Source organism: Poecilia reticulata, chromosome 11 (genome assembly GCF_904066995.2).
Source record: "Poecilia reticulata chromosome 11, P_reticulata-male-v2, whole genome shotgun sequence".
Taxonomy (NCBI): Eukaryota; Metazoa; Chordata; class Actinopteri; order Cyprinodontiformes; family Poeciliidae; genus Poecilia; species Poecilia reticulata.
The window spans coordinates 11,528,550-11,556,143 of NC_088840.1; the positions used below are offsets into that span (position 1 = coordinate 11,528,550).

At 38.0% G+C, this 27,594-nt stretch overlaps 1 protein-coding gene across 2 annotated transcripts in view; it reads left to right on the forward strand.

Annotated features, from left to right (window-relative positions):
- The first annotated feature begins 19,281 nt into the window (after window positions 1-19,281).
- The window catches only part of cdk6 (cyclin dependent kinase 6), a 43,838-nt gene continuing 35,525 nt past the window's right edge, over window positions 19,282-27,594 (forward strand). Inside the window, exons 1-2 of one of the 2 annotated variants that reach the window (XM_008421743.3) lie at window positions 19,282-19,496; window positions 20,363-20,712. In XM_008421743.3, the coding sequence (XP_008419965.2) occupies window positions 19,419-19,496; window positions 20,363-20,712 (428 nt within the window). In that variant the 5' untranslated portion in view covers window positions 19,282-19,418. Of the gene's footprint in view, window positions 19,497-20,204; window positions 20,713-27,594 lie in introns of those variants that run through there. The other variant, XM_017307286.2, reaches the window with a different exon arrangement.

Genomic DNA, 27,594 nt, shown 5'->3' on the forward strand with positions numbered 1-27,594 from the left:
TCTCCCATGAAGCTTCTCCTCACTTCTTAATCTTAGCGTTTGTGCATGCTTCCTCCTTCCGTTGCCTTCTCTTTCATTTCTCCTCTCTTTTAGCAACCTTGGCCTCCAGCTGCTGACGCTGAGAGCAGACACGGCACACCGGCCCACATCAAGGCCGTGCTATTGGCGTACGAGGGTCTGCATCATGAGCGTGTGTCTGGAGCAGTCGTTACAGTGGGGCCCCGTGGGGTGTCACTGCAAGCTCTCGTACGTATTATTTTCTCCTTTCATTGCGGTAAGGAAAAAAGAAAAAAAAAAGGATAAATATAGCTGTGCTGTAATGCTAGAGGCCCCGGTAGTTTCATCAGAGAGGATGCAGAAGTGTGGGAGGAGCCACCGTACATATATGTTTATAATCTAGTATATTACTCAGTGCCTCGCCGATTGTTTAATATCCAATAAATTATTGAAGAAATGCCCGTGTTGCATCCTCAAGGCTGAGTTAAGATTGCTTTAATCAAGGAAAGAGCCAGTAGGCCTATTGTTACAGCTCAGGAGGAAAAATCAAGAAGACAACAAATCATCATGCTTACCATAAAATCTACATTTTATGGTAAGCAGAAAGCCACCGGTGAAGAAAAGTCACAAGAAATCCCTTGTGATGTCTGGCAAAAACAGTTGCACGGCTTTCTGCATCCTCTTTAAAGACGCAGAGGCCGTGGATTTAGATCAAAGCCTGTTCCTGAGACAGAATAGCACAGTCGAAGCCCAGACCTACATCCAAGTGGAAATTTGTTCATAGGTGCTCTTCCACTAGTCTGATTGAGGTAAAATGATTTTCCCGAACAAAATTGGCCAAGTTTTTGCTACATCCCAAAGTTGTAATCGCAGCCTTCAGACACACTGCTGCTGAATTCATATGCGCTCCACACCTTTCAGATTTTCAAAAAGATTTTTCTCCCTCCTTTTGAAAATCCTGTCGCTGCTTTGAGCTTCTTTGCCATACAATTCCAACATTATGGTGAATTTCACGGCTCTAACATCGCAAATGCGAAAACATTCTTTGCGCAAGGACACTTTTGCGTCTGAAGGCAGAGGGGTGGACACTTTCTGATTTAGTTGATACGTCAGTAGCAACACAACAAAGTCTCCTTCATTTTGATTTATGTGAGCAGGAAAAACTGAGCGTTAGACTGTGTGGCTGTATCCAAACACCTTTTTCCTTACATTCTCATGTGAGCGACCATTTTTTCTTTTTTTCTTCCTTTTTACTGCTGCATTGTTGAACCCTTTTGTCACCCGGGACCTGACTTTATGTTGCCTGTGTCAACTTTTCTACAAGAACTGACTGTTTTCCCCAGAATGAACGAACCAGATGAATCTTAAAGAACTTCTTGCCGTCCCCCCAGTAGCAGCCAGTCAGAACAGCATGTGTTCAGACTGCTGTCATGCATTGAGCTGATAGTTTTTCCCCTCAGTGCGTCTATGCACAAACCTCACCCCTTTAACTCATTACACTATCTTGCGCCCACGCAACATGTGACCAGCAGTCAATGACAGGAAACGAGCCGACGTCGAATCCAGCCGCCTGCGCACCAGATCCTCTTCCAGTTTAACGTTTAACTTTGAACATTCAAGCTTGCGTCCAAACATCGTAAAGCTCAGCGCGGAGCTGCAATATCTGGTCAGCGTGGGGTTATTTTCATTCAACAACGTCGCTGGAGTCATTGCTATTCTTAATTCAAAGGCAGAGCTGTGAAAATAATTAAGCTTACACCTTATCTTGATCTCTTACCAGCCTCAATCCACATTGACCTTATAATGCACGTGACAAAATTAGTCAATGACAGGTGTAGCACTGATAAAGCCTTTCCTCAACAGTTGCGTTTGCATAGTTTACACCCATATAATCCAGTTTTCTGCTCTTAAAGGCTTTAGGCAGATGAAAAATCAGAGATTGTAACTCGGGGTTGGATTTGTGTCTTTATTTTTTTTGTACTAGAATGCAGGAAGGTAGTGAACGTGAAAAAGTTTAGCGTTCGCTCCAGACATGGCCGAGCAGTACGTCTGTGCAGTGCAACGTTTATATTTACTAAACTAGGGAAATGAAAGTGCCACGCTTATTCCACTTAAGCCGCAACTCTTTGATTAAAACTCCAGCAGGATTCGGTTTGAGAAAACACACACAGGCACACGCACACACACACACGCACACACATGCATTCATATAGCCAGATCCATCCATTTGAAAAAAAGGTGACTAGTGTGTGCGTGTGTGGGTTTGTGCATGTACACGTGCATGCATACAGAGCCGAGTGGACACAGCCGCCTCTATGTTCACTGCTGCAGAAAACTGTTGGCCTTCAGGACAGACCATGATCCCAGCGTGAAAGTCAGTTCTGGCTTTACTCAGGCCTGAGCTTTGTGGTTTCAGCTCACACTGCCGCCCAGAGCTCAGAATCACATCATGTCTGCAGTAAGGTAGAAAAAAAAACACACAAAAAAACTGACCTCTTCTTAATAGAAACCTCAAGAAGAAGAAGACAGGGTGATACGTTAAGCCTTGTTATGTCACTCCAGCACACATTTGTAGGTATGAAACGCAACTAAGATGACACTTAAACCAAACAAATGCATAAGAGTGGTTTCCTCTATACTCTATGACCTTATATGACTTATAAGGTCATAGTGTCTTTGTTTAAAAATTACAGCATCTTCAAACATCAATCACCTTGTCCTCTGTGTAAGATAGCCGTGTACTTACAGTGCCTCACAAAAGTATTAATTCTGCTTAAACGTTTCGACACATCACAATCTCATAGTTAGATATTTCGATCTTTCAGTTTTGTCTTTTCTTCTTTGAACAGTCACTCCAGCTCATTCAGGTGGGATGGAGAATATGTCTGAACACACGTTTTCAAGTCTTACAAGGTGCAATATATTTAGGTCTGGGCTTTGAGTTTGAACCCTCCTCGAAATATTTCAGCAACAACTGTGGTAATGACAAGCAAAGCACTTAAACCTCACCCGATCTTTTTAAATGATGAGAAAAGGAAGCATTATAGTTGCAGAAACCCTGGTCTAAACAGACATCACATGACCCTGACCTGCCGTCAAGTTTCCGCTGACTGATCGTTCAACCACAAATATGACTAAGGGGTTATTCCCAGCAATTACTGCGCATAAACCTGTCATCAAAGTACATGTGTGTGCAGCTAAATTAGAATATTATTGAAATGTGCATTTATACTTAGAACACAACAGCTAAGATTAGATTATTACAACAGTTTTAAACAGGGAAGGTTCAAAAGGTACTTTTAATCTGACATACAAACCTCATCAGAATGTGTATGTGCACACAATAATGGATATTTATGGCTATTTTAGGTACCTGCTTGTTAACTGCAGCACTCGACACAAAGCAAAAAAGGGAGAAAACAAAATCATTTAATCTATTTAATAGGATCAATAACTTAGATGCATCCTCCTCTTTTTTGGGGGGGCAAGTTCTAGAAGATTTAAGACCTAAGATAAAACCCAAGTCATGCTGTGAACATTTTATAGGCTTAAGTTACGCACAGAAAGCCAAGAAAAGCAAATTATCCACAGAAAACAATAAACCGTGAGGAGTAAATTTAAAATGGGTGAAAATAAATCCTGACCCTTGACCTTTATCATGATTTCCAGGCAGGCATGTTTTGCCATGGCTTGATTAAAAAGTGGATTTAATAAACCTCAAACCTCTATAAGTTCAAATTTTGTGTTGAAAAGCAGTCCATACTTCAAAATCCAAAATGGCCGCCGTGTGTATTAAACTTTATGAGACTGCAGAAATAAACTGTTAATTTCCACTTCTCATAGTTTGTAACTTACTAAACCAGTGAAGCATCTTACACTTAACTCGTGAACATGTTGCATTCATTTTTGAATATACTGAATAGAGAAAAACATGTTCTGCTGTAGCTAGCTAATTGCAGCTATCAACGATTAGCAGATCCTTCTGGGTCTTGGCTTGGTGTGACATAAAAATTCAGGTGTAACTTCATTCCTAAATCCTGCTTTTGACTTTTAGGAAAAAAACTAAGATGGGTTTAGTTGAAAAAAAACAAACGAAAAAAAACAAAGACAAATACAGTCAGACAAAGCACCTGTGGCTCAGCTGAGAAGAACAGTCTCCTGAATTTAGGAGAGGTTTGAGTTTAATTCTTGCTCCTCTGAAATTCCACTTTGCCCACGATCTTGGAATATGTCTTAATGAATGAATGTGATTTTTAGTATAAAAGGCCTGATGCGATTAGCACCTTATGGTTATCTATAAATCCTTCTTTGGGTGGGTCATAGTTTTATTCCCACCACATTTCTATTCTTCTGAGTTGAAACCTTTCATCCATGCTGTGCCATAATTTTGCCAATACGCAGAAAAAGCTCTACCATTTACTCCAGGCAATAGTTCTGCCTTTTGTGCTGCTTAAAAGGTATTAATATAAAGAGCTGAAGGACCCACAGTGCACTTTACATCCATTATAGTGTCAGGAGCCTCTGAAAAATGAGTTTCAAGATGGATCCCTAGCTGGGAAGGTTTGCATGTCAAGACATCTTTCTAAAGAACTGCATGTGTGCTAAAATGTGGTCTGAAGATCTTAACATTGTGGTATAGTGATGGGAAACTGCACGATTAGGTCTGTATATCTTTAAAGCAGTGACAAATGAGTACCACTTTGGTCAGGGTCGGCACCCCCGCCCCCTCCAATTGCACACAGATGAACATAAAAACACCTCTTCTGCTATTCCACTGAGAGGGACGGAGAACAGGCACAAGGAGAGGAGAGCAGCACTTATCTGTGCGGTTCATGTGCAAGCATTGCATGACTTAATGTGAGCTGTACAGAAAAGGACCAAATGACTAATCTGAACCAAATGCAACGCTGCAGCATCTGGGTGCTTTGTTTTGGTGCCAAAAACAAGTGAAATAGATTTGGCAGAAAAACAAAAATATCCCAAAAATAACAAAAAAGGAATAAACAAATAAAAAAGACCAAAATGTGAAAACAGTCCACACATGTCAATTGAAATTATATCTTGAAACAATTCTAACTTTGATATCACAACAATAAAATATGTTTTTGTTTTATTTTAGATTAATTTTTTTTACCAGATAAAAACCAATTAATATTAGGATCTCTTTCACTGGGGTCACCTGGCCAAGAAAGCTTAAGTCATGATTCACAAGATAAGTAAACAGAAATAACAAAACTAGACATCAGAAATATATAATGTTAATAGAATACTTTTGACAGAATATCTGTTGTTATTCTTTTTTTCTTTTTTTTTTACATTTTATAAAAAACATTCAGTGAAACAATTTTTTTTCAGCTTGCAAGGCATTTCACGCAGAGGGGACGGAAGACCTAAAAACTTTCTTTCCCTTTTCTAGTCGCACATGAGGAACATAGAGATGCAAATTGTCCTTACAGCATAAGGCATAACTGCTGCCTGTTCTCCGAACGACAGTGCATAAATAATTAGGAGGCCAGGCCAATAAAAGACTTGTAGCTCAGAGTCATCCAGTGTGTATATCGCCTGATACACAGGAAGACGCACCAGCTTTAGAATACAGATCAGATCAAACGTGGTGGGTGACGCTGCTTACAGCTGACAGCTGTTTGAAGGACACATATGAGCAACGTCGCCATAATCAAGTACACACTTAAAAAGAAAAAATAAACATCTCAAATTTAGGGTAAAACACCGGCCGATGTGGTTGTCAGAATTTGACCATAAATTGAATTCACTCATTTTTTCTTTTTAATAAAATGCTTTATCTATTGAAAATTTCATGAATTTCTGTTTTTGAAGATCTGAAATATTTAAATGTGACCAAAAAATAAATAAATAAATAAAATCTATGCGACCATCTTTTCACTCCAGAGAAGATCAATTCTTTATGTTTTCCATCAATTTTCCTTCTGCTCAAACTGTGTGGGATACTTTTAGCAAGTGTCAAAAGGAACTGCATTGTGGCATTCAAATAAAGTGAGCCAAAGTTATTCTCTCCCCCCCAACCCCCCCAAAAAAATCTGATGGGTGAGATGTCATCAAACAGACAGCAATTTAAAGCTCCAGCAGACCCAATAAAAGCTCCAGTCAACAGTTGTCAGCTTGGGGTCAGGCAGCAAGCTGAGGCTTCCTGCGTCTTCCTGTTGAGGGCTGAATCTTCTGGAGAGACCGAGGAGCGAACCTCTGGTGCCTGGCTGCTGTTCATTAAGAGTATTAATGATTAACTAAGAGTGCTATTGTCCCCCCGGGGCCCAGCTGTCCCCGCTTTGCCGTTGATCCACTCTGATGCCTCTGGGCCGCTAAACTGGCTCCATTCATGTGCTAAAGTGACAGCTGCTCCTTACATTCCACAGAAAATTAACTGCAGGAACCGGAAAACAAGCCGGGAGAAAATAAATAACATTTGACAGATTTGTTTTGTCTTTTCCCTAAGAGATGGATCGGTGATGAATGAGGGCATCGGAAGGATTATTTCAAGCCTGTCTGATAACAGTTAAAGAGGTGCAAGTCGAGGGGGAGGGGGGCGGGGGACAGATAGCGTCTGCTGGTGAGTTAGAGAATGTGCAGGCGAAGAACTGAACATCTTTCCCGGTGAGGGAGAAGCTGTCAAAATCATCAAGCAAAACTGGTACATTCTGAATTTGTTTTACAGCTAAATTAAGTTGCTTTTACTGTTTGGTGTGAAATAATCTACAGTATTCATACTCGTTTTTCATGTAACTCGGGCCCATACCTGGTAGATTAACGCAAAACATAGATGTCAAGTTTAAGGAAAATGACAGCTGATTAAACCTTGTTTACTAAAACACAAACTGTGCCTCGTCTTTTGTGTTCATACCTGAGTAAGAAATTTTGCTTGCGCTGGCAATTACAGCTGCAGCTTTGCACAAATAGAGACTGAAAGTTTTGTTCATTCATCTCTGAAAAACAGTTCAAGCTTAGTCAGACTGAATGGAGAGGTTATTGTGAAAATCAACTTTCAAGATTTCCCACTAGTCAAATCATATCAACTTGTTTATTATAACGAATAATATTACAAAATAAGAAACTCAAGATATTATGTGTAGATGTTTTGTGGCTTGCATTTTATGGCTTGCATTTTAGGTGCCACAAATAGAAGTATAGTGAAAAAGTGATATTGTGAGTGTGAAATGAATATTGGATTTATTGATTAGTGTGCTGGACGCAATTATTTAGCTGTAAGAGTGCTGGTGGAAGTTAAGCCAACTGGATTTAATGTATAGACCATAAATCCAGATATGCTCAACTTATTGCATGCACCAGTGCAATGTGGCAAATTGCATAGCAACCTTGTATTTTGGCAACCTTATATGTCGGGTTTAATATGTGCAACAGGAAGCGGACAATGAACACTGTCAGTAATGTAAAGATCAACTGTATCACGTTGGATTGTTTTACAACAGCTGTCGATAAGAAATCCGAGTTGCTTTATCTTAGCACAAAGAGGACTTTAATTGGCCCTTGAAAAGAAACCGCAGTTTGTTTTATTGGCATCTGCAGCTCTTATACAGTCAGATGCTTTTGATTCTTTGACCTGGGAATGATTACTCCGTCCTTCTTGTTTGTAATTGGTTCAGTGTTCACAGATACTGTGACTCTCTGAAGCAGGTTTGTGTTACCAATGCATATGGGCTTATTATTTTTGCGTCAACACTTTTTGCTCAGAGGTGGGATGTCACTATAGGCATGACGGTCATTTTCACTTTCTGCTAAAGGGCCTCGAGGTGCGGTACTTTTTTTTTTGCATGACTGTAAAAATTTAACAAACGCGTTGCATTCCAGCTGTTTACTTAGATTTAGCCAGAGACATGCAAAATGCAAGCACTACTTGCAAGACAAAATAATTTGATTTACAGACAACAAGGCTTTCCCCAATTAGGTTTAAGTAAATGTAATAACCCAAAACTTTTTATTCAGTTACATTTTTGTCTATTTATAAGGAGTCATTTCAAGTCAGTTTAGACTCCTCCTGTGTCACTTCCTGCCTGAGGCCTACAGCAGATCTGATTGGATCATCACGTGGTGGCTCCACCAATCCCTGAAGAGGCCTCCCTACTGAAACCTCAACTTCCTAAAAAGATGGGGTTGTTTCTTTGTTGGAGCAGCTTGCCTCTTTGCTGGGTGTTTTTGATTGCTTTGACTTGCTGTGGAATTTTGTGCACCTTGAATGTGCTGTTGGAGTTTGTTTGTAGCTAGATTGTGACCCATGTTTTAGTTTGTTCTTATTATTTGTTTCGCTTCTGCTGGTTTGTTGAGCCATAAAGGTCTTTGGTCAGGTTATGTTAAGAGCTCCCAATTACAGATTTGGTTTTAAGACATACATTTTATTTTGTGTGTTTTGGTTTCTGAGACTATGACTTTTGAGTAATTTTCCCTCTTTTAAAAAAACTGGAAACTGGATACATCAAGTCATCAACTTTGCAGCAATCCATCCTGTATGACGAATCATATGTGCCGACAGCGGGAGGTTGATTACATTGAGTGGGTAACTCTGCAGCAATCCCTCTCACTGTACAAGTTTGCGGTGACAGTGGGAAGGAACAAAGAAACCTCCAGCAGAACCAGATTCAGTTCTAGTAGATTGAGGGTTAGAGGTGACAAACAAAAACACTTAAGCACTGTTATAGGACTACTTCCTGTGTTAAAGAAAAAGTTAGTAGCGGCAGAAACATTTAAATGACTTCACCTAGGACAGAAACACAGGTAAGCAGATGTTTATTAAATATGACTACTACACTATCTCTAAATTTTTTTTTTTCATTGTGTTGACTGTTCATCATATGTTACAATTCTATTTTAGAGTTCAAAACACCATATGTCTTTCACAGTCGACAAGTCAAAATGTAATATCCGTCACTGGTTTCTCGATTGTTGACTGAATGTTGTTTTTATAACTTCTTATTCTTGTTTTTGTGATGTAAATCACTTTGAACAGCCTTGTTGCTGAAATATGCTTTACAAATAAACTTGATTGTCTAATGATAAAAAAATATTATATTAGTGGGGTTGGGCTTCTAAAGGATGATCTTGCCACATAAATAATTTTTTGGCAACATTTTGTCGATCGAAGCAGAAATTCTCGTTATATTGAGTCAAGTTGAAAGTAGTTCTGTAGGACAATCATAGAAAAACAGACTCTTGCAATATTATTGTTGAATATTGATTTGCATTTTCTCCATCTCCTCCTCCATCTATGTGTGATTCATCATCTCAGCCAGTAGATGATAAAATGCTCTGAGAGTTCACATCCTTTGCATTCATATTGTATGAACAATATGTTCTGGAATCTTTTTTTTTCCTTACCCTTTTCCAGCTTTATAATTGCCGTAAGTGCAATTTTCAGCAAAAAAAAAAAATTTTTTGAATCAAGTTATCAGAATCGTTTTTATCGTTGATGCTTTTTTTTTTTTAAACTCATATTTAAGAAAAAAGATGAGTTTTTTGTTAAAGTCACAGACCTAATTGGAATGAGTTGCATTTACGGAATTACAGCAAAAGTAAAGCTAACAATTTACAAAACAAATTGTTCTGGTTATTGTTCTTTTAACCACTATCTGTTTTTGTTTGTTTGATTGTTTTAAATAAGAGGAGTAAAAAAACACCAAAAGGAACATATAACTTCTTGAGAAGGACAAAACATCATTTACTGGACACTAACAAAAATTTTAAATTAACTAATAATATTTAAAACTGACCATTTCACCTAACATCAATTTAGCATTTTCTTGTTAGCACTTTATTTGTTTAAAAAAAAAAACAGGTAAGGAAATAACACACCGGTCTTCCTGAAGGAGATAAATTAGCTCCTGAAGGGGAGCAGATGTTAGGTCTCATTTGAATGTCACACTGACTCTCTTTTCACGACTGAATATGTGACTGCATGCATTTGTATGTGACTGCGTCCGCACGTGGCTGCGCGTCCAGTCCGGCCCTCCCCGTTGCCCGAGGCGGCAGGTGTTCCAGTGTCCCCTAAAAGAGCAGGTTTTATGTCGCCTCCTCAAGTTAGTGGCTTGGTTGCCATGGGGATGCCCCAACAGAAAGAGGCCTGTGTCTGGGGGGCCGGTGGTGGGGAGAAGAACAGGACGAAGCAGAAGAGAGAAGGGGCTTGTGGCACACTCTGCTCTTCATCCTGAGGGATAAAAAAAAAGAAGGAACAAGCGAGAGACACAAAAACATAGTAATCGAGTGACTGCCAGGACATTATGATTGTGATGCTCGATATTCCAAACATGGATAAGCTCAAGTGATGCCTGTGAGTCCAGACAATGGGATCGGAAACTTGAAAAGGCGTCCGATGTCACACATCCTATCGGTTTTCCCTGTAGGTGTGACAGCTGTTTGCCTCAAGACATCTGCTTATTATCACTACCCAATGCCTCGGAGCATGGACGTCCCCCTCCATTTAGGTTGGATGCTGTGGACCGACCCTACAGTCGATCTCTCCTTCTGACTCCATGCGGATCCTCTGCTGTGTGTGGGCAGTGGGAGTAAGCAGATCTGGGACAGACTGGGAGTCACCTGTCCCTTGTTGGCCTCTATCATCCCCCCCAAGGGAGGGCCGTAATTCTCTCTTGGCCAGGCTGGGCAGCAGCTGCCATGTGCATGAGCACAGTCATACAGATACACACAGACACCATCAGTGATGCACATGTGCAAAGTGAGAAATGCATTGAAACACAAGAAACCTCTTGCATTCTTATCCAATTTGGCGTGAGAACGAAATTAAAGCTGATTATTCTATATGTACAAAAGACATGTTGAGACACTGGCAAATTAACTCACCTTATTATTAGATTTTAAATAACTAGTTGTTTTTTTTTGTTTGTTTTTTTTTTAGCCGCTTGTTTTTACTTGTACAACTTTATTTTGTTGATCTAACAAGTCTGGTATTTCCCCAGCATTTCGTGTTTCAAGGCTTCTTTTTTTTTTTTTTTACAGTGATGTTAATGGTGGAAGTGAGACTCTTTTTGCTTCCTGTCGTTCGGTGATCTGCTCTGTGTTTTGCAGTCTGAAGCGCTGGTCTCTAAATTTGTCGACATTCAGAAAATCTCTTGGCTTTAAGAAAAGTTGAATATTGTCTTATTACACATTTGACAAAGTAATATCCACAATTTGTTCCCCAGCTAACCAGACATTTATCGGTTTCGTCCAAAAAATTGTGAAGTCACCAGAGCAAATATTCAATATTCAATTCACTTTCTTACTGCGCTATGCAGACGGTCTGTCTGCTCTGATGAAGCTTTATGCTGAACAAGGAATGAATACTGTGATGCAAGTGGCAACCAACATGGCTTTCATCTGAATAAATTACAGATGTTGCTTCACTGCAACATCTTTCAAGAGGATGTGAAAGAACAAAACATTATTCTTCAAATTAAAAGGCAACAATGTTTGAAACAACTGAGCCAGAGCTTTATCAGATATAATTATTTTAATGATAGTCATGATGAAGGGTAATTCAGTTATTAAGCCTGGAAGAGGATCACCTTTGACTCAAGAGGTAATATTGACTGAAGCACCAAGAACAGGTCGACATGTCCAGGATCAAGATGGTGGCAATCATTCAGTTGGTACTTGATCAACTTGTTTGATCAAGTACCAACTGAATGAATTAAGATTGTCTTAATACTGTTGCACAGAGATCGAAAGGTGTGTCTCCACCAAACGGTATTCCAACTATGCTTTGACGGAGGTACCAAACCTTTTTGGGCCATGCTGCAACTTGCATGTCATTCCACTTACACTCTGAAAGTGTTTATCTAATGTAGTTCACATGTGTAGCCATGTAGCTACTTTTTATAGATTAGTCCAATTAAACCAGTCATTTAAGTTAAAGTAACTGTTGTTGAAGATTAAACAATCCTTTCATCATCGCAATTCAAAGAAATTAAAACACTAGACACAACTGGATGAAGAAAATTACTTACTGTTTTCATGTATTGTTTTGCTCAGACTCATAACAGTGTTATCTCTTTCAACATTAGCATCTCACTGATGGCCCCTAATAGTCATAATGTGAGTAAAAGTTGACACAGGAAAATGTCCAGCAGCACAGCTGTTCGATTGGGTACAAATTGCTGACGGGGTAAAATGATCAGGGTAGCCGCCTCCCATCACTCCTGTCTTCAGTGGCCATGTGGCTTCTAATGAATCAAGTAACACTAAAGAACAAACTCTTTGGCACAAAATTACAAAAATGGTGAATCTCAGCTTAGCGTGACATGTTGAGCCAGAACCAATGGGAAACTAGTTGATCACAAAACAAAATGTGACACAATGTGACTAGAAACAGAAATACTAAACAGGGCTGCTGATAATAAAGTCATCGATTATCTAAGCCACAGGTGTCAAACTCCAGTCCTGGAGGGCCACCGCCCTGCAACGTTTAGATGTCCCTCTGCTGCACCACACCTGAATAGAATAACTAGGTCATTAGCAAGGCTCTGGAGAACTTATCTACACAAGAAGGAGGTAATTAAGCCATTTCAATCCAGTGTTTTGTACCCGAGGCACATCTAAAAACTGCAGGACAGCCACCCTTGAGGACTGGAGTCTCACACCCCTGATGAGATTCTCGTGTCACCTGAAGACGGTTTTCAACAGTTTTGGTTAGAATAGAAAAGTAGTTAAATCTGTGAATGCACGATTCATTTCAGTTCAAAAATAACTTAAGAATCCCACTTGCGGAAATTAAATCATGTACAAGTCAAAACAATACAAGTATTCTTGAAAAGTCATTATAGCTGGTGATGGCCCCGAGCAGAATGAAGTTCCTGTAGTGGTCTGTGTTGCAACAGATGTGTTTTTTGTTTGTTTGTTTGTTTGTTTTGTTTTGATTTTGCTTTTGCTTTTTTCTATGTTCTTAATGGTAAAAGTAAAATACTATATAAAAAAATAGAATACTGAAACATTCTTTTCAGTCAGGTTAGGTGTGGATCAGGATAGCCTAAATGCTGACTGTGCTGCCACAGAATATTTGTTATAGGAGAAAGAAAAGCACTGCTTTATTCATTCCTATTTTCAAATAACCAGCTCATCTATACCAGGCATGGTTGCAGCAGATTTTTATGCTAGTGTTGGTTTGGTATAAGAGTTACCTTTTAATCCTGACAGCATATTTATATTTTGACCTTATTATATACTAAGTAGTTGATTGTAGAACAGAAAACATTTGATTCCTATTCAATCCTTATATCATTACATCACCTTATATCAGATGGTGTCATGCTTAACACTCACCTGGTGACCAGAAAACAGACTTTTAGCTATTAGGAATCTTATTTGGTTACTGTGCTGTTCAGGTTTTATTTGACTACTCTGTGTCATTTGGTAAATTTAAATCTGAAAAAAAATAAAATAAATAAAAATTACGGTGGGGTTACTCAAGGGTTATTCCTCTGACTAATTTTCACCAAGTCGATGTCTTCATGATTTAAATCAGTGGATAGTTCAGTATTGTTTCAGATTAGTGAAGATAGGACATAGATCATTGTGTTTGGATCCAAAAGTACAAGAACCAAGATGGAACTCAATGGAGCTAAGCACCACAGGGCATTCAGGAAACCTTAGCACTGCATTTCACTTTACATGTCTACATTTTAACAACCACAAAATGTCTGTTACAAAATTGCAGCACTAAAAATAAGATCACTTCCCTATTCTAAACACAAAATACTGGAAAATGGTTAATTGTTCCTTTATAAAAAAAAAAAATATAGCTGACAACAAGTGTTAAAATTGCACCTTAGCTAAGTGCTTTTGTCAAGGCGGAGCAGTGGCTCAACTCCAAGATCCTCCAATGATGATGAGCCTCCTTACAATATATATTTTTGGACTTATTTTAGGTATCTTACAGTGGAAGTACTAGGTAGGAATAATCAGGTATTAGAGCCAGGCACTTTGAAAGACTCTAATAACTCACTTATTTTTGCTACTGTGAAATGCAAGAATTTTAACAATCGGAATTATTAAAACATTTTAGAGATAAAAAGTTTTTTTTTTCTTCAGACAAACCCTCACAAATGAATCTAGATTTATCCGAATTCTCCATAAAGTGATTGGTGTCAGAGAATATTTAAGAAGCTGGTATTGTATACAATTCTTATTAATAATGTTGTAGCAGTAATTTATTTATTTATTTTTATTTTATTTATTTTTTTTTTTTTTTGCATGTGGGTTGCATTTTAGAACATTTTCAAGTTCAAGCTTGTCTAAAATTAGCCTAAATGCTAATTTTAGGCTAATTAAATTTAGCCTAAAATTTAATTAGGCTAGTAGTTTTTCTAAAACTACTAGAATATCAACTAAAATTGAAGGGAATGATCAACACAACCTTCTTGCAATATTAATAATAAACAGATATTCTATATAAAAATGTGCTTCTTATTATGAAGCTCATAATATTTATTTGTGTTTTTGGTTTTTCTGCCAACAAAACCAACATTGCGGCAGAACTATAACTACATAGTACTAACTGGAGCTTTTGATTGCTTATCATCTTGTTTTCTTCCCCCCTGTGCAGGTGTTAGGCACTTTAGAGAGGACAAAAATATGAACCCAACGTGTTTCAAGAGGCCATCATACAAATGATTCTTCATCAACCATCTTTAAGCAACAGCTTCTGCTTTAAAATCCAGATGAACTGGTTTTCTGTTCTCACCATGCTCCGATCATGATGACAGAATTATGTTAACAGATCGTTCCAAATCACTGTATAGAGAAAATACGGTCATATACATTATGCCTTGAAGCAAAAATGATTGTGTCGTCTTCAGAGGTGGATCTTTAAGAAGTACTTTACTACACAATACTTTTACTTTTACTTGAGTAATGTTATCGTGAGGTATTGCTACTTTTACCAGAGTAACATGTCTGGGGGAAAAGTGTTTCTTTTTCCTGAAATTGTTTGTTTGTGATGATGGTGTTTATTTGACTTTTGTTTCTCATTTAAGTCTTTAAAGTAACATAAATTGCACAAAACAATTTATTGTCTTAATAATTACAACATTTGAAATTATTCAATCAGATGTTATGATTAAGTATTAATCAGTTTTTCTGTACTTGAGTAGCCTTTCTAGAGAAGGCTGTTTTACGCTCAGTTGAGTAATTCCTTAGGTGGCTACATTTTACTTTTGCTAGAGTAAAAATATGCTGAAGTAGTATGACTCTTATTTGAATGCAAAGTTTGTGTACTGTTTATGGAAAATGAATGGGCAGGAAACTACTTTGCACTTCAAGAATTTTCAAGATTACACATAAAGTTATATTCTAACTATGCAATTCCCAGTGCAGGATGTTCTCAATTTGGACCACCCTGTTCCTGCATATTTTCTTGGAAAAAAAAATCCCTGCATGAGTCCCATCAAGGTAAACATGAGAAAACCAGTTACTGAATAACTGATCACTGCTGTGAGGGTTTATACAAAACAGTTTCACTTTCTTTCACAATGTGTGTGTGCGTGTGTGTAAATGGCTAAGGTCTCTCACCACTGTTCCACACATCTAATTGGTTTGTTCTCCTGCCAGATCAGATGTATGCTTGGTAATATATGCAGTCTGAGTGATGGCTTTCAGAGCTGATTTCACATGAACAATAATAATGAAAAAATGTTAACGCCCCATTTTACAGTAATTGGTCTCCATCGTATTGTCTATATTTAGTCTTTTGTGATGGAAATTTTTAAATTTTGGGTGTCGGGGGGTCGAGGGGAGAACGGTTAGCCCAAAAAAGAAAAAAGTTGGGCATGAGAGTTTGCCACAAAGACTTCCATGTCATTATCCTCTTTGTTTTACATTTTCAATAGAAATAAGTGGACTCTGCAAACAACATAAAAGACGAGTTTGTATGAAAATCATGGTGTTGGGGCAGGGACACAACCTTCTTCTGATCTGCTGTGCCTCTCTAATGCATGCCTTCCAATGAAGCTACAATAATGGGGCTTGGTTACACGCCTGTAATTGGCCTTTTATTGGGATAATCTGACATCAAGCCTTGTCACGTCTAAACCGTGTCCAGAAAGAGAGAGAGAGAAAAAGTTTGTCAAGAACTTCCCAGACAACTTTAAAATTACAAACGGCTGAAAAATTATATAATCATCACATCAAATTGAGTCTTTACCTATAAGTGAAAACGATAAAATAAGAATGGCCTGTTAATTGAAATTTTCAAAAATACCATTACCTCATATTTCGTTATTATTCACAAGAACATTTTCCAAAACTACTAGAATATCAACTAAAATTGAAGGGAATGATCATTACAACCTCTTTACAATATTAATAATAAACAGATATTCTATATAAAAATGTGCTTCTTATTATGAAGCTCATAATATTTATTTGTATTTTTAGATTATTTTTTTCTATGTGGATGTATTTTTGTTGGTAATAAAGTAAAAATTTCAATAAAAAATATTTTTGAATAACCATCAATTATAATAAATATACCTGCAATAATGACTCAGATGATTTTATTTAACAGAAAATAAGACATATGATTTAAAAAATCTATTAAAATTGTTAAATTGTGTGAGTATCACAAATATCACAAATTCATACACAAAATTATCACATTCTAGAAAATAGGGGTAAATTAGCAATAGCGATAAGACAGTGATCAAGTTATTAGCATAATTAGACGTTGATCCTTAGAGTAAAGATGAACACTCTTTATTGTTGATAAATGTTGAAATGAAAACGGTATTTTTCTTTTCCCCCGTTGTGTAAGTTTGCCTGATGGGCTGTGCTTGTGGAGGGGCTAACACAACATAGCAATATTAGCTATTAAATTTAATTCTATGTCAATTTAACTTTCTCGTTTATTCCTTACAAATCCCATAACAGTCTGGTGAGAATTGAAATGAAGATGTCAACCGCGATCATTTGTCATGCACAGTGTTCAGCGAGGACATGTGAGGTTTTGGTCTTTATTTTAATTGAATTCATTAACTCGGTAAAAATTCAGAGAGTTTCTGCTCTGGAGGTCACTGGTGACCTGAAGCTATGATCACCAGTGAAGACGACATCTTAGCTGTGGTCATCAAGGAAAAGGTTTTCATGCCACCACATTTAGCAGGTTTCTGTAACATTTGTGTCATAATCAAAACCAGTTCTCTTTTTGGTTTCTTTCTTTTTATAAGGCAAACCCGATGACTGAAAATGGTAATGATTCTCCTGTGAAGGAGGACCAAGAACAGAAGTTGATTGTAATTTTGGGGATCCTTTAATCCATATAACTAAACTGTCTGCATCTAAGATCTATTATGGCATTGAACAAATCTGAATTTTTTACTTTTTCTTTATTTTAAGGCAGATGATTAAAGACAAAATATTTGTAAATAGCTACATGTAATTGTTATTACAGTGATGGCATCTGGCTGTGCCCTCCCCTAAATAACTGCATTTTATTGTTTATTCACTGCCATTAACAACATGATGATTTGGTGTAAAAAGTTTTAGTTGTTAGTTATGATAACTAATTGTTCAGTTAATAGATAATTATTTTTCAATATATCATATTCCACATTTAAACTGATTGGATGCGTTCAGTTGTTTAATGAGTTTGGACAATGTCTGGTTATCTTTCATATTAAAACAATTTTTTTCTCAATTGTTGGGGGATAATTAAAGGGATAATTACAAGATTTTTAAAAAATGACAAAACTGAAAATGCAAAGATTGTTTGATTATTTTTATTTATTTATTTTTTTTACAGAGAAATTTCAGCTTTTAAAAATACTGTGACTGCCTCGGTTTCTTTTTTCTTTTTTTAAAATGTATTTCTTAAATTTAATTTTTTTAAAACAGAACACAACAAAAATACAAAAGCTCAGTTTAAAGGAGAGACTGTTATTTTCATCATTTTAAAGGACACATGTTCTTCAGGTTAGTCCAAGAAGGGCATCCACATGCATCCAAAGATGATGATCTTAGTGGACGAGGCATGTTAGAAAGCCAGGAATATATTCCAAAATAAGCTTCTTCCTGCCTCAGATTATCACCTGCATGTAAAACGTTATGTTATCCATCTTACTCATTAACTTATATATTTAGAAATTCAACTCTTTTGATAATTTTGCAAAAATATAAAAAATAAATAAGTATCCTGGGTATGAACTGAGGATAAATGTGAGCAACAAATTAATTATAAACGGAGGCGTATTTTGTCGAAAAATGTTAGTCATTTAAAAATAATGTCAAAAGAACAATTTTAATCTAATTTTTTTAAATAAATTAATTAGTCTGACATAATAAAAAAAACACACATTTATAATTAACACATTTTTCCCTGTGTTTACATCTTAAAAACTGACTGGAACTTATTTACTGAACATTCTTAATTTATTAATTTACATACATTTTTTTTCTCACAAATTTTAAATAAACTGTTTCACTAATTTATTGGTTAAACTCTAACAGTTTGTTTTATCAGTGAAGGAGTCATGCATCACGACCACCCGAGCAGAATTGTCGTCGGCACCCCCAAACCCCCCCATCCTGCCACAGATCAAACTACCGGGGCTTGAACCTGACCCCACAGGACCATCTTAGGGCGAGCTTGTCACATTGCATTCCCGCTGGCGCATTGTTGCCTTGAATAACAATCATTAAAAAAAAAAAAAAAAAAAGGAGTTCATCAGCGCTTTGAGGCAGATAGATAGTGTGGCCGGTGGTTCCAATGCACCTCCTCTGCCCCCTCCCCATCCTCAGCTCCCTGCGGTGCTCCCGGTTTTGACACGGGAGGGGGGGGGGCAAAACCCAGGGAAGAGGGGGGCGCTGTGAATGGTAAAGCACCGAGGAGGCCGAGGGAGAGCAAAAAGGAGGCGGTGTGCCTTTGTAGTCGCGGAGGAATGCGGAAATGTCCCCGCTCCGTGTCAAACCTCTCTGAAGGGGGTCAGGCCACATTCAGCCGGCGTGGGAAAGCCAGCCAAAGACGTAGCTCACACGGGCGTGCGGGGCCGCAGTTGCATGGGCCCATCCGCGGATATGTGCAAGACAAGAAAAGAAGCGAATCCAAGAGAGGAGCGTGGTTTTGGAGGGCTATATCACGCGTTTGTCTTTGTCCTATGACCCCCCCTCCCCTACCCCCGCCGCCCCACCACCACGTCCACCAAACACCCACCAAGCAATCCTACACACCCCTTTTCCCCTCCACACCTCCTTCCACTCAAGCTGCAAAGAGTGTCTATGCGCAAGCTTTTTTTTTTTTTTTTTTCGTCCAGCCCTCCCCTCGCTTGTTTGAGAATCCTCTGCTGGGGCTGGTGCAGTCTAAGGGATGGGGGGTTAGAGCCAGCGACGTCAACTACCTGTGTGGCCCCCGCATGGAGGAAAGTGGACAGGGATGCGTCTGATGGAGCAGTTTTATGCGAGACTCGAATGCCTCCTCAGCATTTTACTGGGCATGCCGACGTCACGACATTTTACTGACTGCCATAAATAAGGTAAAAAAAAATAATAATAATAACAATAATAGTCGTGAATATTTCTGCATAATTTCTAAAATGAACGACTGTCCGATGCTAAAAATAAACACTTCACTAACAATAACATCCCAAAGTAGCAAATGCATGTTTACAAATCTGTTATAATTTAGGCCATTTTATATTAGGGTTATATTAGGGTGCGCGCACAGATAAATTAGAAAAAATTCGAGGAAGCAAGGGAAGCTAATGGAAATATGATTAAAACTAAGCAGACACTCTGTTTTATGCATTTAAAGTGGTTTGGAGCTGTAAAAGTGAGTTTTGATGCGTTTTAAATGGACTGTTGCTGTAGGAAGTTAAAACAATGCAGCACGTGCTCACAGTTTGGCTTCTCCTCAAACAGAAACTTTCACGGACGGATATTAAACAGTTATATTTCTGTCCGTTTTTTAACGCTAAACATTCCTGTGTGCTGCATTCGGTCTCTTTTTCTGTGTTTTCCATGTTTTTAATCTGTTTTAAGACGGCAAGTGAACTCACGTGAACAGAAGTTCTGCAACGCTGCACGCGGTGTTAATTGATAAGAGCTCGAGACAGTTTATTTAACGCAAAACTATATCTCAATGTGTGAGCTAAAGGTGGCTTATTTAGATTTTTTTTATTATTATTATTATTATTTTCTGTTAGTAGGAGGACATGAGTTGTAATGCGTAACAGGAGGAGGAGGAGTGGAAGCTGGGAAACGCAGCGGAGGGTCGCTTTTTTTTTCCTGATAGTCCGAATAAAAACATGATGACAGTCCTGTTAAAGCCCACCTGGAGCTTGATTTCACCAAATGTGACAAAGATGGTCTCTTCCTCCATCTGTGTGTCTCTGTCGTCTAGGCATTGCATGTGCCAACTATATTCTGTGAGTATGCCTTTGTGAAGAAAGCTCGTCACCCTCGCCGGGATTCCCCGCAACATTTTCAACAAGAGACAAGGGAGGAAAAAAAAAAAAACCCAGCAAAAATGGACAAAGAAAGTATTGGTACTCAATACGAGCCTGTGGCCGAGATTGGAGAGGGTGCATACGGGAAAGTGTACAAGGCGAGGGATTTGAAGAACGGGGGACGCTTTGTAGCCCTAAAAAGAGTTCGTGTCCAGACGGAGGAAGAGGGCATGCCTCTCTCAACCATCCGGGAGGTGGCGGTACTGAGGCAGTTGGAGGCCTTTGAGCACCCCAATGTTGTAAGGTGAGTGAGTGGGAGGGGGGCGTGGGGGGCAGAGGTGGGTACCGGTCTGGCTGTTTGTGTGTGTGTGTGTGTGTGTGTGTGTGTGTGTGTGTGTGTGTGTGTGTGTGTGTGCGTGTGTGTGTGTTTGCATGTTGTTTTAATAAGGGTAGGGGGTTTGGGGATACGGGGGAGGAATGTTTGCATGTGAACACTAGACAAACTCTACTTCCTTTTTGATGGTCTCATATGACCTTTGTGGGATGTCTGCGCTGAATGTTATGAAGGAGAAGTCAAACTTTGTCATTTTTCGGTGCAAAAAACAGCGAGTTAAATAGCAACATGCATGTGCATCACCTTTCAGATGCATTCATGCCATTTTTTTTTTATCACAAACACTAATCTATTATATTATACTATTAATATTTTTGGAAGAATTGTAAGTGAGAAATCAAATCAAAGCAACGCATTATCCAGAAGTGAAAGGAAAACAATATGTGGTTCTCTAAGTATTTTGTGAATGCAAATCTGAAAAGTGTGGCATGCATTTGCAGTATGTTTCTACCAGCTTTACTCATATATTGGAAAACTATTGGCTAATCTTCTTTACTAAGACACTCGTGAAGATGATAATATTGATTTGCAAGTCTTGCCACATATTCAGGGTGTGTTTAGGTTTGACTCCGAGTCACTCAAAAACATGAATATGTTTTGTTCAGGCATCTCGTTAACCGAATGTTTTCTATCTTTAACTGTTGTTTTGTTTTGTTTTTTTAATCAATGTCAGAAAAATCTGAAGACCATCCGTCATTTTTGTCAGATTACAATTCACACCCCTGACCACTTGGTACAGACAAGGAAGACATTTTTAACTTTATGTACAGTTTAGGTAACCAAAGCAATCAAAACAGATCCCCATGAGAGCATAATCTCTGACCTGGACGCCATACTCAATGCGTCTTGCTATCTGGAAGCTGACAGCGCATTGAAGAGCTATGGTCAAAGAGGCTTCGGAGCGTGTCTGTGACTACTACAGTTCACAGACCGATGCAGCTGAAACCACTGGTGCAGAAGGAGCGCATGCTGAAGCCAGTTCTTGTGGGATCAAGGAACCGCTCATTCAGATGGTCTTGCAGACTTCCGATCACTTCAATTAAAGAAATGTTCCCTGATTTTAAAACTTTGAAGTGGTGCTTGTAATTCCAATCTCAGGTGTGTCAGCAGAGCGAAGATTCAGCCTCTATAACAACATCAAACCCCCCATGAGAAGGCATCTGTCCAAGGCAAAAGTCCAAGACCTTATGAGAGTAGCCTCTGCAGCAGTCCTCCTTGAGACATTTGATTATGCACAAACTGGTGCGCAATTCAGGTCAATGCAGACCAGGAGGAAGTTGTAAGACCGTGCGCTTAGGCCACAGCAGGTCAACTGTTCATATGTTGAATACAATAACTTAATTTGATTGTTTATAGTTACTGGGATCACAGTAAATGTTTTTATTTTTGTCATTGTGGAGAAAACATTAATCTTCTTGATGTGCTATGGTGCGACGTGGATTCTCTCTTCAGCTTGTTCGGGTTGAACATTAAACTGGATGAAAACTAATTACTATTGAACATGTCATTATTATAATAAAAAAAGATAAGTTGAAATATAGGTTATTACAAGATTTTTTGTCCCTGTCAATCAATATGACCGTTAAAAAAAAAGTCTTGTGTGACCTCTGCTCTAGGTTTACGTTTAGGGTTGCTGACATGATGGAAGGTGAACCTGCAGCCTAGTTTCAAGTCTTTTCCAATCCTTTACAGATGCTCTACCTGAACTTTTCACCTCTTTTCTGCCAACTCTGATCAGTATATCCGTTAACGAATAGTGTCTCCACTGTATGATGCTGCCAGCCTCACGTTCTGACAGATAGAGCGTTGTATGAAGGTGCAACCTGTTGTAATTTTATTCAGATAAAATTATGCATGCTGTAAGTAGACTCTCTTTACTGATTATGTGACTTCTAAAGGCAATTGGGGTATCTGAGTAAACTTTACACTACGATGCGCCTTCTAATCTGCAACTGTTCTGAAAGGTCTATTCTGAATAGAACGTGCTTTTTTCACTTGACAGTCAAACTATTTTGCAAATACTGACTGTGTGACTTGACATCAGCTGAAGACTGGACGTTTTCTATTCAGAGGGCAAATTTCCATGTCGCATGCACTGCTGGTCTCAAGTTTCCATGTCACACCTTTGTAAATTGGCTGTTAGAACCCCATTTGCATCTTAACTAGTTTTGAAAACCTGTTTGTTGGCACACAGCTCAAACACCTGCATGTTGCCACCGGAAAACCCCTTCTATGCTTTTCAGGTTTTCTAATTTGGAAAAAACCTTTAAGGCTCTGCAAATACATCGTTTTGTAAAGCCATCGAAAAGATGGGGTGGGGGGCTCACTCATAAATTTAAAGCCAACGAAGTGGAGAGACGCCAATGGTTTCAAAATTCTATACAACTCCACAGATCCCAGTAATTTGTACAAAATACTAAACAGCAAAGTGAAATGACCCATGGTACAATAGTTATTCGCATGGATTCAACTTTGTCAATTTGCATAGATAAAAAGGAAGTTCGAAGGGGTGAAATGGCGATGCACGGACGGATATAAAAGGAGGGCTCTGAATTGGCAAATCTGCAATAAAATTTGATCGTTTAAAACTGTCGTCTTTTTGCATACAGACTCCATTCATGTTACTTTTGTAACCTTTTTCTTGAAACAGGTAGCAGTAGTAAACAAATGATCTGAGCTCTGACTCTGCGAACCTGACTCTAATTGAAATAGATATGACTATCGGAGCGGCACAAGAGCAATTGATGTCTTAGTTTTTTTGTCTGCTCTCCAAACAGATGTCATTTGCTTTCAGTCTTATATTCGTTCTCATGGCAGTAGTCAGATACTGCGTCATACATTGGCACAGGCCAAGGTCTGACCTTGTGCTTGTTTTATTGTGGAATATTAAGAGCCGTGGGATTGAAGAGGAAGTTCTAAATGAATGTTTCAGAGGCATGGCTGGTGGCCTTGTGCCTCCAACAGTAAATCTCCAACGTATCCGTAAACATTGGAGGATAATTGTAGGCTTTTATTTTACTAATACCATGGAGGCTTTTTGTCCTATTAGGTCAACAGACACACCAAGCGACGTATTTGTAGTAAATCAGTCAGATTAAGCAAAGGCATGTTTCTTCGTCTGTATGCTCAATTATACGTTTGACATTTTGTATACCTATGAAAGATTTTTAAAGGCTTCTCGTGTCCTAACCTGTCAAGATTGTCCTGCAGTTCAGGACTGGAAAAATGCGTTGTGGGGCAAGTGTGGGAGTCCAGGCAAACCCTGGATGTTTGTAATGAGGTCCATTATTTATTCCATATGTTCGGAGTCTGCTGAGAGCTTCCATTGTACTCCAACGACCAAGCTGTGAGGGGTGTTTAACCCCAGCGCTACAGAAGGAGTGTGCCTTCCAGAATGACATCATATTCAGCACTAATACCTCGAACAAATCACATCTTTTTTTGGATTCCATCGGTCCCCATGCTCTGATTACAGGACCCATATGTTGCCTTGTTAGATGATGAAGGATTTTGTGTCAGATTCCTTTTAGTTACCAAGTCAGATTGGAAAACAAATAGAATTCAGTACATTGTTGTGAGATGTCGCAAATGCATCTAATGAAGTCAAACGGTAAAATTAACATAGTTTATATTAAGAGTTGCTTTTATTATGTTATGCCAATTTATACTTATCTTTAAGATCTGAATTGCTTATTCTACTTTTGGTGAATCAGACAGTACTAATAATACTATGACACGTACAAATTTATTAGTGTCAACTTTAGTTTCTCTCAGTAGTGAGGTGTAATAAACCCCAAAATTCAAAGGAAAAAATGTGATGAAAGCTTCTATAAAGATAGTTTATCTAAAAATGAAGAGACTACAAGATTTTCCCCATTATTGCATCATAGCATATTTTTATTTTTTGTTTGGCTTGTTGCTCATATGTACCACAAACATGCAGTAATGCCGTTCATTGAGAATTTTTAAGTCTCACTTTTTTCCTCTGCACTCATCCTTAACCGTCTTCAAAATTTTTGTTGTTCACTGAATGTCAACAACATTTCAAGATAAAGACAAATTTAATATCATTTCTTAACACAGCTCAAAATGATTTCAAATTAGTAACTTGTTTAATTAGACTATTACATTTATCTATGCACCATGTCAGATTAGTGCAATCTAGTCATATGCAACCTACATTTATCTTCAGTTACATACATTCAGATTTGATCCTAGTCACAATGCACTGCAGCTAGATTCACTTTATGCCATCTGGTAAAAAGTGATCTTAGTTTCTGCCTTTGCAGCCTCTCTCTACCCTGGTTAAGCATGTGGCGACAGTGAAAAGGAATGTCGCTCTCTTAAAATGATGGAACCTCCAGCAAAACTCAACTCAGTGTGAGCAGACATCTGCTGGGACTGAATGGAGATTTTAAAAGACAGATCAGATATTAAAAAAGATGGATGCTCTGACCTAGCGGTATTTCCTATCTTAAAGAAAAAGCACACAGTTGATGGCAGCAGTGGCTTTGTCGGTGTCTCAAAGAAACAAACAGATGAGCTGAGAAGCAACAAGTAGTGGATGTATGGGGTGAAAAAGAGTTTGTGTAGTCAATGCAGTGGTACTTTCAATGGTGTTGTGCAGAAAAAAAGATGACTTTATCAATGTTGAGTGAAACTATAAGCTACAAGATGTCAGATGTGGATCCATCATTCGGTTTTACATCCTCCGTATTGTTGTGGTGCAAGTTTCCAGTTCTGCTGTAGCTACAGACAACATGCTTTTCTAGACTACTCAGAGTTTGAGGAGTTGTCATAGCGCTGGGTGAGGAATGCTGTTTATAGTCCCCAACCCTTTGAGTTGAACATACTGGGTAGCTTTTTTTCTTTTTTTTTTCTTTTTCAGCTTCTCATCAAAGCTGGCTTTGGCAGGTCTGCCGACATAATCGGGATTCTTGGCTTAGGCTGGATGTGTAGTAAAAACATATCCAGCCTCGTAACACCGATCTTTAAGGTTGCACAGTTAATATGTTTGCAAAATCGCCGCATCGTTATCAGAATTGGTGAAACATACAACAGAAAGTTAAGATTCAGATAGATCTTTAAAAGATGTTTAAATTAATGTCAACCAGTCGGTCACTGTTTTTGTCCAGTCACATGACTACCACTTTGAACTCTTTAGTTAGCTCCGTTACATACAAAGGTGCAGTGAGTTTATTATTGCAGTGAGATACTACTGTCTCATTAATCTCATATTCTGAGGAAAAACTCACTGTGTTGGCAGTGACGTGATCAACTGGTCCTTGGCACCGTCGTCCAAGAATGGCACCTGACATTAGGACTTAAATTGCATATTTTCCCCACCTCCAGGCTGATTTCTTTACATAAAGCATAAGCCGTAACATCTTATAACGTTTTCTATTATTTTATTGCAGATGTGGTTGAAATATTGGTTGTTTTTGTACTTAATATCTGAAAGAATTTGTAAATACAGTGACTCATATAGTCCTTGGTTGTCTGGAGTGCTTTGGAAGTTTTTTTCCAGGTTTTATTGAATATAGAAAAAAATAAAATTTTTAATTCCAGATGCTATTACCTGTTCTAATTACTAAAATGTCGTTCGTCAATATAACCTCTTGAATTTATTCCATCCAATGCAGCTCTGACTGTTTACTTATATCTACTTCCACTACACTTTCATCATGACTTCAGATCTTGTCAGATTAACCCCTAATTCTGCAGACAATCCCGATACTCTAAATATATGTTTTTATGACCTTAATACTGTGCTACCATTCAGCTGTTTGCTTAAATCCCTGTAAATACTTGTTGAAATTTCCCTTAAATCGAATTATTTTTTTTATACTTTAGAAATTGAGATAAACTTTAAGAGTCCATAATAAACATGATTACTTCTGACTTCAAATAATAATTCTGTAAATCTCTAAATGCAAGCTCCAGAGAGAAATCAGAAATCTTAGAATCTCAACGTTCACTCCCAATCATAAATCTTTAAGCGATATCAGTTTATTATTATTATTTTTTTAGCAATAAACATAATCATTTAATACATGTTATTAATTTGATAGATGTACCAAAATCTCTTTATCTTTTTATGTATTAAGTGAGATTGTTCTTTGATTAGGAGGATTAATTTTTAAGATTGATTTTTAAAAAAATGAATAACAAGACTAATATTTAATCTGAGGGATGCTTTAATGATTAATAGTTGAACAAAGTCTGTCAGTATCTCTCTATTTGTTCATCGGTTTATCTGTCTGTTCTTGTCGTCCATCCATCTTCCTTTCAGTCTTTAATGTTTGCAGGTTTGATGATTAAATACCGATTACTGTGCTAATATTTTATTGTGAACACATTTCATCACAAGATTATTTCCTAAAGATGTCATACAAAGAGTACCGTTCCCTCCTGCAGCAAACATAACATGATGCTGCCTCCTCTCTACTTAACACCTGGGATGGTGTTCCCAGTGGTCATTATGTAAATTACGTACATTTCTTAATAAGAATGTGTTTAAATATTTGAATATTTGAAAAATAAAACTTACTTTAGTAATGCCAACTGACCAAAAACAGGTAAAGATTAACTTATTTTGGATAGTTAAGGAAAAAAAAGATTGCTTTCTGCGATATAATTAAATATGTGGTTTCACAGTAATCTGGCTTTCATGGTGAAAATGTTGTATTAAAAACGTAGAAATGTAGAAACCCTGCAAGTAAATAACTTGGAAAGGAAAATAAATGTTTTCTTTTTAATAAGATAAGCTACGTTTTCAATACTGTGGCCGTC